This window comes from Lynx canadensis, chromosome E2 (assembly GCF_007474595.2).
Source record: "Lynx canadensis isolate LIC74 chromosome E2, mLynCan4.pri.v2, whole genome shotgun sequence".
Taxonomy (NCBI): Eukaryota; Metazoa; Chordata; class Mammalia; order Carnivora; family Felidae; genus Lynx; species Lynx canadensis.
The window spans coordinates 11141548-11153858 of NC_044317.1; the positions used below are offsets into that span (position 1 = coordinate 11141548).

Genomic DNA, 12311 nt, shown 5'->3' on the forward strand with positions numbered 1-12311 from the left:
TGTAATGGTCTTAATTGGGATTTTTTTATGTGTGGAATCGTGACCCAACGAAATCTCAATGAGTTAGCAAAACAACTTTACACCTGCATATCTCCTTTGATTAATGACATCTTGGAGAGATCTCTTTTTGGATAATGTTCAAGTTAATAGTTCTCTTAAAGGAGCTGATTGAGGAATCATTCACTTCGGCGTCCGTACTTACAACCTGTGAACAACATACTTGACAGAGAGATGACATCAGACTGTCTGCCTTTTTAGAAGGAAGACCAGAAAGAAATAAAACGGCTTCCTCTCTGTCCTCCAGCGCTCATTTTCACAAAGGAAATGGACCGCAGGAACAAATTTTTAACTCCAATCATCATTAACAAGCATCACTAGCAGATATCAAGCAAGGAGTGTAATTTTTTAGGTAATGACATTAAATTCTAGTATGATGACATGGAAACCATCTCAAACCCTCTATTATACTTAACAGACGACACTAACGGAATTCACATCTCACTGCTCTTACTCTGAGCGCTCCCACAGCTCATCACTGGGCCGGAAACTGTTTGCTCTGTTTGCTTTGTGCCCCAAACTCGTGCAGCCACTCTCCTGCCAACCTCCTCCTCTCTTTCTCTTCCTTCAATTCTTGTTCTTTAATAAGGTCACTCACACTATAGCGTAAGTTCCTGATAATGGCTTTATTGTTTACTTATTCCTGGTGCAGTCACATTTTAAAGCAGGCTAGTAATGAAAGGAATGAACAACTGCCTTCTCTTTTTTATTTTAGAAATTATTCTGGTTTTGTCTCTGTACAAAGGTTTCTAGATCTGGCAGCTGATAAATATATAATTTGGGATTTGTGGCTTTCGCTTTTATCATTTGGTTTTGTTTTCTTTTGTTTTTTGAAGTGTAAGCAGAGCTCTGCTTCGTTATGTTTGACTACCAGATGAGAGCAACGAGGGTGATCTTGTTGTCAAAGGATCACATTCATCCTTCCCACCTGGAGCACATCCTGGTGACTACATGAGCCTCTGACAAAATCCCAATGTCCACCATAATTAAAATCAGAGAACATGTTTCAGCAACAGGAGTGTTCTCTGGGTTTGGGACATGACACTTTGATCAATGCTCACGTACTATGACGAGGAGAAAGGTGTTTTCCAGTTTCTAGGTATGGCCAATTCAAAATGGTACTGCTAACTCTCTGGAAACAAAGCCTCCAGAAGGTTAAAGCCACGGTATGCACTGAAGATAGTCTATGACATTCTGTTAAAACTGTTAAAATACTCAAAAATCAACCTGATGAAGAAGAAAATTTTTAAGATTCCTTCCTTACTTACTTACTTAGAACAAGATTTCTCCTGTTCTGAGCTGTACTTCTCTTTTAAAAGTTGCTTGTGAAATAACCACTATCTCAAGTGTCATCTCACAATACAGTTACACAAACAGGACTCAGGTCATCTGATTTTTCCTCACCTCTAGGCACCGAAGCACGTTTTACATAAAGGATTCCTGACACACAGGAAATTGTTCTTACAGCTCTTCGGTAGAGACTGAATGGCTGTCCTTTCCTTGCTGATGACAGACATTATTTACATCTGGCCTCATCTCCACTGCAGTAATCTGAGGTACCTCCTGGCTCTGTATCCTCAGAAGACAGGAACAATCACTACTGATCTAGACCTCTAATATGCAAAAGCTACTCCTCAGAGTAAGCGAAAATAATCATCCAACTTTTACTAAAATAAATCATAAAACTATTATAGCATATAAAAGTACTGAGATACAGAAGTCAGAGCTTAATTTTATAGTGAATTATGAACATGAAAAGCAGATTTAATGTGCTCTGTTGATAGTAGGAGGATCTGAACTAAACTGCTTGGCTAAAGCCTTGACTTCCCCACCACAGCCCCCAACTATTACTGAGCATTATTGTCAAAGTTATTGAGTCCTTAGTCTTTTAAGCGTAACAGGGAGTTGGAGATGGCTTCTGTGCTGTCATACTACAGTTTGGTACTGTTTCTAAAATTTACCTTCTTTTTGAGTATCTACTAGTAACCTTGGTTCACAGGACCATCCAAAATTATCTCCATAGTTCTTCCAAAATTTAAGAAATGCATAACGGAGAAAGTTGAAAGAGGGAAGAGATGTCCTTCTTTCTGGGTTTCCATCTAATATGGCAGTGAATGGTCATCTCCTTAACTCTTGGCTTGAAAAGGTAGACAAATCACAACTCCAAAAAATATATATAATTGATCAATGTTTATATTCTGCCCCCTTAGAAGAAATATTCAGAAATCATAAGATGATAGAAATATTTTAACTCATTTTAATTTGGAGGGTAATTTGGAACTATTTTATCTAAAGCAACATAGGATACATTATACTCAATCAGATACACAGGAACCTTTTGTGTGACGGTTACGTGTATGTCCGCTAACCATAAGCTCTGTGAGGACAGGTGTAATGTCCACCTTGCCGAATGGCACTCTTCGTGAATATAACACGTGATCACAGAGTATGTGCTAAACGAATCAGTGAGCCAAAGGGGCTTGCAAAAAGGAAAAATATATCTGATAAGCATGGGGCCATGAGAATGTGTCTTGCAGACCTCTAATTAGAGGAGGGTAACTGACCAAGGCCCCTGCTGCTGGGCTCTGAAACCCATCTTTATACTTGGGCCAAGGCCATGCTTCCTGTGGCTGGCTCCCAGCGGTGGCTGATCAGAGCAGGGATTCCTAAGGCAGGCTCATTCTTGGGAAACAGGAGACTCCTCTGATAGCTGGCTGACCCAAGGGCTCCCCAAAGACTGCTCAACCCTTCTTAGATTGCACAGACTTCCAGGATACTTCCGAGTTTCCCTCCCTCTCTCCTTCATTGGAGGCAGAGGTGTGTGCGTGGCCATCTGATGGCTCTGCCGCTCTTGGCCAGCTCCCTCCCCACCTCCTACTTTACAAGTGTTCCCTGAATAAAATCATCACATGGTTAATTTTGTCTTGGCAACTGCTTGTTGGAGGACCCGGACTAACATAATAAGGAATTTCAAGATTGAGCAACTCTCTGGAAAATTAATAGTTCCATTTTAGTGTCTATTTTACTATAAATTAATATACTACATTAAAATATAATAATATACTACATATATTTTATTGTAAATTCATATACCACACCAAATTTGACCACAAATTATTACTTTCCTTTGAATTACATTAATTCCTTTGAATTAATGATCAAACAGACCATTAGTCCTTGGTCAAGATCCACACCTTAGGCACATGGCAAATAAATTCTTACCTATACTTTTAGGAGAATGAGTTGATTCAGACTATAAAGTTCACTGCTCAATTTGGACTTTAATCTTATTTTTCAGTATGAGTGAGATGCGTTTTAATGATATGCTATCCTGGAGTAAGAACATTAACATCTTTAATTCCCTACTAATCTCCCTACTCATTTACAAAAAGGGAAACAAATATTTGTATAACGAATGTTATTATTCTACTGTGTCATTAATACAATCTTCCTAATAGAATGCAGATAAGTTTCCCAATTGTTTTATAATATATTTAACATATTTCTACTCACAAAAAGTATTTTCATCAGCAATGCTGGCATTAAATTTGAAGATTTTATTTCCTTAAAACTATGATTGTATTAACATTAGGCATAACTATTACAATTTTCTATCTTGTGTTTTACATTTTTATGTAATGCCTCGTCTCAGACCCTGCTAGATGAGGAACTCCTGAGATCAAGATTTGTTACATTTCTTTGATTCTTTTTATTACTACAGTTGAATTTACATAATTTACATGATGAAACTCACTTGGAATTTTTCAGTTAAGCTTCCAAATATCTAAGTAGCACTTTGCACGTATTTTTTACGTCCACTCTAGCATACTGAGGGAGAACAATGCAATTCACATTTCCCCTGTTTGGAGGATGAGAGCACACGATTTTGGGGGCTAATCACGGTCCTAGAGGGCCTATAAATATTTATAAATTTAACTCTTAACCCGCTCAAGGGCCAATATTTTGATCATTCACCCATGGGTTTAATCAAACATTCTCAAGATTCTGAATTATGTACAGGCAGCATAAGGAATGATTAGTCAAGGTACAAACTGCTGCAAAGTTCAAAAAAATGAAAGATTCCATTTACTATCTGGGACAAAATATTGCAGGTTACTGTCAAATATCCAACAAGAAATAAAAACCAGGCTACAAGAAGTCCCCTCACCCTCCCAAATAAGGTGAAATATCACTCCTCTTTATAATTTACTTGCAACTAGAAAGAAAACCCTTTCAAAATTTACCGCCCCTCTTTCCGCGTAGTCCCCGTTGGCAAGTTTAAGAAAATGTATATATATTTTGACGTTAAAATGGCAAGAGTACGTTTCTACTTCAGTGCGAATAGTCAGAAGTAACTGTTGGATATAACTAATAATCACAAGGCATAGACACTGGGTTTCGGCAAGAGCGGCTGGCCACCACCACATCTCAACAAGGCAAACAGGCCCCAAGCCAGAACCTAAAGCACGTTTACTAATTAGAACAAAAGCCATTGCTCTCCCCTACCTTCTCTTTCAGGCCTAGTCCTGGTTTGATCATTAGATGACAGCCTGTATATTTGGCAGCTGATTGATACAAAGGCTGTTATTTCTACCTTTCCTTCTATTTTTGAAGTGTGAGAACTGTATCACGTTTCATTACGTGAGAGCACAGTGGCATTACTATCAGAGGGCAGGGCTTGCTCAGCAAGACGTCCCTGCACAGGGTCACACAAAGTGGACCTGAGAAGGTAGAGTTTCCGCCTCTGTTATCACCGACTTTATAATTAAAACGAAACAAGATTTCTTTCGGCATGATAAATTGGTGTGTGGCCTATGTGTGTGCACGCGTGTTTCCAGTATGACTCTTCTGATCTTTATGCGTCACAATTAGGGAAAGGCTGTTCCTTTCCTTACCTGAAATCCGGCCCAGTACAAGAGACTTGATGGCGCTGAGTTCTGTACCCGATGACAGATGGACTTGTCTCCTTGCGTTGTCATCAATCTACAGAATTGTTACGTGAGAATGCAAGCATCCACACGGACACCATTTTGTTGAGGAGAGGACAGAGGGCAAAGGAAGAAAAAAAAAAAAAAAAAAAAAAAAAGATAAAAAATAGTCAGTTTAGTGTGGCCCCAAAGACTGAGAACAACAAATTTTAAAGAGCCATTCACAAAGGTGAATGATATTTTCTAAATTTTCCATTCTATCCTAACAGTGCACCCCACCTTCTGGCCCCTTATATCCCTTTAATTTTCTCCACTGTATGAGAAATCCAAAATTGGTAAAGCTAAAAAATATATAGACGAGTTATTTTCACCTTAATACTTTTACTTAGCTTGGCCCTTTAACCTGAGTCATTCAGCTAAGAAGTCTTCCTCTGTGTAGAGGGCCAAAACGTTCGTGCTTTGCTTCCACAGCTGGTACAGTGAATAATTCCACTGGTTTCATTAGAGCTGCGATGGCCCCACTAGTGGTACATATGATAAGCTAGTCAGCTTTCCCTCCTGAGCAATGTAAAACAAATGAGGAAAGTGTAGCATTTTTCAGTATCCAATATCAATAATATCTTGGACAGAACCTTGATCCTTTCAAAAACGAGACCACATTTGAGGGTCTGTCCATGGTCTGTGTGAGAGCAGCACTGAAAGAATGCCTTCAGTCTATTCATGATCACGATTCTGCCGGCGGTCCTTCATGCTGGGGAATCCTAACTATAACCACTGCTTCTGTTGACTTTCCTGTATTACCTCTACAAAGAGCACCCCTTCTTCTCTGTTGATCTCTACGTGGTGAAGCTGTCCATCAGCCATGTTTTTGAAATCAAAGTTAACGACATCAGGTTCTTGATATCTGTTTAGCTTGTACCTGATCTGCAAACTTCCTAAAGTAGGGGAGAGAAGTTACAGTTTCAGTTAAAATTGTAGTTAAAGAGCTACTTATAAAAACTCAGGAGTACTCTTTTTAGTTAGTAATTTCTGGTGGAAAATTCACGGCTTATTTGGATGCCTCCTGTCCTCATAATTCCCAGAAGTCAGCTCCTATGTCAAACTGCACTATTTTTGAGATCAGGACCACGCATGTTACTAATAGGCAGCCTTTCCTGCAAATCTTGAATTTTTCCCCTAGAAGTCAAATATGCAGTTAAACATAAGCAAATCTCTGAACTAGCTTCTACCTTAAAAAAAAAATACACATTATATTATGAAATGCCAAACTACTGTGGAATATTACAACAACGTTGTATCTATAATCTTTTTAAAAATACATCTACCACTCCAATGACGCAATTGGTTAATGGAATTTTTATAAGCAAATGGAGTTTTACTAAAGATGAGAAATATTTCCAAGTGGTCACAGCCATGGATTTTGGAATGAAATTAGGATGAAATGAACAGTTTTGAGCCAAACTTACCGTGAGACTTAATGCTACTCACTTAGCTGCCTGCAAAGATGCCAATTACTTTATTTCACAGGGTATCTCCAATTTAACAAAGAAAATATCTTAATGTAGAGATATTCTTCAAGTTCAAAAGGTACACAGTGGTGGTAAATATACTTATTAAAGTATATTTAGTGTTCAGTGCCCTTGGGCCATATTTATTTTAGTTGCAATGATATATTCAGGTTTATAAATTTATTTTCCTCACTCAGACAATTTATCTACAGGATTCCTATCTTTAATCTGGATACAGGGAGGAGGAAAATATCCATAAGTGGTTTTCTGCGACAAAGTTTCTGTAGCATACACACATCCTAACCCAGAAGCCACTGCCCTGCAGTAATGTACCAGCATTTCCCATGACAATTTTGTTGCTGATGATTAGAACCGACAGATTACTTTGTGGACATTTTCTTATACATAATGCTAGGTTGTTAACATTCCCCCCAAATGTCTCTACTTTTAATTGATGGAAATATTTATTATATGCAAATAGGCATCTCATTTCAAAATGAACCACAAAATTGATACTGATATTATATGGGATAGTAAAGAGTTTCTAACAATAATAAAATACAGGAAGTATTTTATATAAATAACAAGTTAACATTGAAAATGCGAAATTATCAAAATTATAACAAAACTATCTTCATAATTTTATAAATAATCCTTTTAGATTAAATTTATAGGACAGTATAGGCACGCTTTTCTTCCTGTTTGCAGTTTGAGAGGCAAGAACATCAGAACGATCCATATTATTACTAATCTAATGTTCTAATTTAATTTTCTCCCTCTCTCTCTCTCTCTCTCCTCTAGAAAGCACTCACCATTTTTGGCAATGATAACTGAAAGGTATTCTTTATAAAAGGAGCTCACATAAAGCAGTAAGCTTGGTGCTCGCGCTGTTCGGAAGCTAAATTTGATCATTTCTCTGCTCAGCTTCATGTCGCCATGAAACGAAGCAGCGTGGGAGCTGGAATTTTTACTTAAGGAATAATTTTCTTGAAAATTGTAAATCACAGATGAGCCAGATCCAAAATATGCAGAGATCTCTGAAATGACACACACATTTTATGTTAAAAAAAATTAAATACAAGGATCTTATTTCAGCTATATTGATATATTTTTAATTAAAAATATCAAATTATATAGATATAACAAATCGCCCCAAACCAGAATTAAATAACACAGAATATTAACAGAGCTCTTATGATGGTCCTTGAAATGGCTTTATGCTAGAATTATATGTAATTAATTTACTAGTTCACCTTCTAATTACAAGCGTAACGTTCTCCTCTCTGACATCAGACACAAACCAGGCTTCTTGACTTTCGTCTCCCTTACCGTCCATTTTCTTATTTAAATTTTTGGTCCCATCTATTATTTTGTAACTAGAATGCACTAGTCTTCCTATAATAGGAAGGAAGGAAGTTTGAGGGGTCCTCTTACCTTCCAGGATCAACAGGCAGAAATGTTCCTTTTTGCCTAAACACTTTCCCCTATTTATTGTGCCCTACGAGAAGAAGCCAAGTCCTGCGTTAATAGGAGAGGGCAGTGGGCATCTTTGTAGCAGTGATCAACATAAGGAACTATCCAGCCTCTTTCAGTTTTACAAAATCATAGTACTTTACTTATATGAGATTAATATCCCAAATTCACACACACACGCATGTGCACACACATACACACACACACACATATACATGTCTATATATACACTTATATACACACACATTTATGTACATATGTATATATGTTTGCATGAAAATGAGGATCTGGAGGAATAATCAGCACTGGATCCTTGAATCCTGCTTCTCTCCATTACTATAAAAGACCAGTTGTGGGATGTGAGTACCAGATGATGCTCACGGGGTAACATAGCAACGTCTCCGTTCCTTGGCACTGGAGGACTATTTTGTTTGCTTGTTTTATTATGTTATTATAATGAACCTTTTTAGAGTCAATATGGTATGCAGAGTAGGATTCCTGACTGCACTTAGCGAGCTTAGCTAGAAATCATTTTGATTCAGAAAAGGAAGACAAGTTCTTGGGAAGAAGTGGTCTCCACTCTACCTCTAAATGTGAAAAACCTTCTAGAATGAGAGCAGCAGGGTGTGAGTTGTTTATCACAGGCACATTTTAAATAGTAACTTAGTTCCGGTCAAAAGTGGAGGACTTTTAACCCACTTTTCATGAAATAATCCCAAATGCTTTCTGTGCAAAGCAGGGGCTGCTTCAATTTGGAGGCGATTTTTGTTAGCTTTCAGTAGCCCAGACACACGCAAATAAAGCAACTGAATTAAGCTGGATGGCAGTTTTCTGTGAGCAACTATGAAAGCATAACAAATGTTTGTGTATTCAGAGAAGTCCATCTAGAACACTTAATACTATACTCAGTCCTTTCTTTCTTCCATGACATAGGTCTGTGAACAAGACAGACTGAAAAAGATTCCACTTCACAGACATTGGCCACATCATAGAGCAAAATGCCAGAGTAATCTTTATTTTGTTACACATCCATATTTAATGGAAAAGTAATTTTTATTCTTTTTCAATGTTTGTTTATCTATCTTTGAGATACAGAGAGAGAGAGGAGTGGGGGAGAGAGAGGGAGAGAGAGGATCCCAACCAGTCTCCGTGCCAGCACAGAGCCCAATGTGGGGCTCGAACTCACAAACCATGAGATCATGACCTGGGTGGAAATCAAGAGTCAGTCGCTTAACCGACTGAGCCACCTAGGCACCCCAAAGTTATTTTTATTCTTGGAAAAAAATACGTTTAGCAAAAAACCGAAAAACAATACTTCCTAAATTTCCTTGCATTATTGGCTATCTTCATCAAAAATAACAACAATGCCTTTAAAGATTTTAAAATAGAGAACTGCCCCGTGGAACAGGTTGTTAGCATATTTACTTAAGCACATCAACACGGGATAAATAAAAGCAGATTGAGCAGCTAACACTTTAAGACAATGAGAGGAGGGGCGCCTGGGTGCTCAGGCGGTTGGTTAAGTGCCCGACTTCGGCTTAGGTCATGATCTCACAGTCTGTGAGTTCGAGCCCTGCGTCCGGCTCTGTGCTGACAGCTCAGAGCCTGGAGCCTGCTTTGGATTCTGTGTCTCCCTCTCTCTCTGACCATCCCCTGCTCTTTCTCTCTCTCCCTCTCTCAAAAATAAACATTAAAAAATTTTTTTTAAAAGACATCAAGAGGCAACTTTAGAGGATTTATCATGAATAGTTTTTCTTTTTTTAAGAATTGAGGCCAATATCTAAGAAATGAAATAGGATTAGCATGAAACAGTTAACTGGCAAAAAAAAAATCAGAAATGGAAATATTGGGGCGCCTGGGTGGCGCAGTCGGTTAAGCATCCGACTTCAGCCAGGTCACGATCTCGCGGTCCGTGAGTTCGAGCCCCGCGTCAGGCTCTGGGCTGCTGGCTCAGAGCCAGGAGCCTGTTTCCGATTCTGTGTCTCTCTCTCTCTCTGCCCCTCCCCTGTTCATGCTCTGTCTCTCTCTGTCCCAAAAATAAAATAAACGTTGAAAAAAAAATTTAAAAAAAGAAATGGAAATATTTGGGTTTCAAATAGCTACCCAGAAAATGACTACAGGATGTTTTCTTCATATCGGATGAGTTTTCCTGCGAAGACGCCCCACGCCATGCTTACCCTTCGAGCAGAAAGGCCCCGTATATGCAGAGAAGGTGCAGTCACAAGAGAACCCGCTGAGCTTTTCTCTGCACTTCCCTCCATTGAGACACAACTTCCCGTAGCTGCTGCAGTGGCCTCTACAGCCCGGCTCCACGCCAGGGGTCACCTTAGCCCTCTCTTCCAGGTCCAGGGACATCCCGTTCAACTGCAGAGACCGAATGCAGCCCAGAAAGCCCCTCTGTCTGGTGGCTGTTCCACCTAGAAGGGAAATACTGCAAATGGAAACATGTTCCTAGGCGTTTGCTTCAGGATTGAAAGACCCAGCAAAACTGAGGCTTCGCAGGGAAGGGCAAAAGCTGTGGCCTTACAGGGAAGGGCAAGCGTTGGATGAGCCAACATAATTTGGGAAGCAAATTTGTGACAGGATATTGAAAGGATTTAAGAAGATAAAACATTAATTCCATTTTTTCGCAAAGTTGAATTTGTTACACGTTGGTTTTCTAAAAATGATTTATTAAAATATAAGTCGGAGAGGTTCTCTTTTTTAGCTGCTTTCTTTCAGAGAACAAAATGAGGCTGTATCTTTCATGCAAAGTAACAATGAGATGGACTGATACTCGTATGTGGAAGCTAACTTTGTTTTTGGCAATTTTAAATCAGCATATATTTGTGGGTGAGTGCGGCTCGTTCTTCATATTGAAGCTTGATCCTGATGCTGGTCTGGTTTTAATTTATTGAGAATTATGAAAGACACCTTGAGTTCTAACTTGACTGTGCACCGATGGGGTCTTTTGGTTATTCTTCCATCAAAAACATGGTAACTGAGATTATCTGCTTTTGTCTGGCGTATGTCCCAGTGAATTTTTTTCTAAATACTGGCCCAGGGTGGGTCATTTTAAGCTTGGAAAGATTCTCAACAAACTGGGGAAAGGGGTCAATGGAGAGACGGTGGTGTAGCATTTATTGGGTAATACATGACCATATATGCACTTATCAAGTCACCCTGAAGAGGTTTACGATGTCTGAGTGGAATCAGACCCTGACATTCTACGCCAGAGGCTCTCCAACCTTAAGGAATGTAAATGTCACATGGAAGTCTTCTTAAAAATACAGGCTCGCTCTAAGAAATGCTGACTCTGTGGGCTGGAAATAGGGCTGTGAATCGAAACAATCAACAAGCCTCCCAGGTGCATCACACTCAGGTGGTCACCTGACCACCACATTTTCTGGGCACTATCCTAGTAAGAATGCAAGCTCTAGGAGGATCTTCACCCACCTGTGTGCCCAGGAACCCCCAAAATTAATGCTCCGAACTCCAAGTGGGAAAACAGTACTCTAATCTAAAGAGTCTGGATGATTCTACCCAGAGGCATTATTAGATGTTCACGGGTCCTCTACAAAGGAGCTTTGTCAGTGAATGGATGAGGCTGTCTCACCACCAGAATGTTAGACCCACTCCGTACATACTGTCTCTTTCTAGAACATGTTTCCTCCCTCCTCTACCGCCACACTTAGCTAGCTCCTGATCTAGCCTTCATTACTTAACATCTCCTCATCTTCAGAAATTAAAGTTGTTGTTGTTGTTTTTAACTTTCAGAACCAAAAGCTGGAAAGACCCTAAATGAATCGGCCTTTTGTCACCGTGTACCAGGTGTTACATTTCACCACTTTACTTTTGTATATTATCAGAGTCCCACCATTGGATACACTTTGGGGAAGGCCGCTTCAATCACACTGCACCCCAGCACACAGGACGGTGCCTGACGCAAAATAGCTGTGCAATAATTATTTATAATCATACCTAATTGATCAGCAATTGAAAATAATAATAACTGATTCCTAATAATTAGATATTAATAATCAGTTAATGCAATGGCTCGTTAAACTGGATTAGGCCATAGGAGTGGGGGTTGGGTGCTTCAAAGGCTGGAGAGAGGAACATCACTGGCCCCATGAGGTGGCTTGAGTCCCCAAAACTGAGAATGAGGATAAAACCCAAGGAATATTTCTGAATACATTAATTCTATATTTTTGGATAATGAAATACCATGAAGGGAAAACTGAAAGGAATCCTAAGAATTTGGGGCTCATGACACTGATGGTATTTAGAATTCAGATTCATAGACATAAGGGTCTCCATGCAAACAACTGTACTTAAATTGGTGTATCGAAGTTGTTTCACTTAA

The 12311-nt window shown here is 39.2% G+C and overlaps 1 protein-coding gene across 1 annotated transcript in view; it reads right to left on the reverse strand.

Moving 5' to 3' along the window:
• Positions 1 to 12311, reverse strand: part of CNTNAP4 (contactin associated protein family member 4) — a 254154-nt gene that overhangs the window by 11029 nt on the left and 230814 nt on the right. Inside the window, exons 18-21 of the mRNA XM_030299576.1 lie at positions 10144 to 10383; positions 7306 to 7530; positions 5787 to 5920; positions 4953 to 5040 (exon numbers count right to left, since the gene is read on the reverse strand). Coding sequence (XP_030155436.1) covers positions 4953 to 5040; positions 5787 to 5920; positions 7306 to 7530; positions 10144 to 10383 — 687 coding nt within the window. The remainder of the gene's footprint in view (positions 1 to 4952; positions 5041 to 5786; positions 5921 to 7305; positions 7531 to 10143; positions 10384 to 12311) is intronic.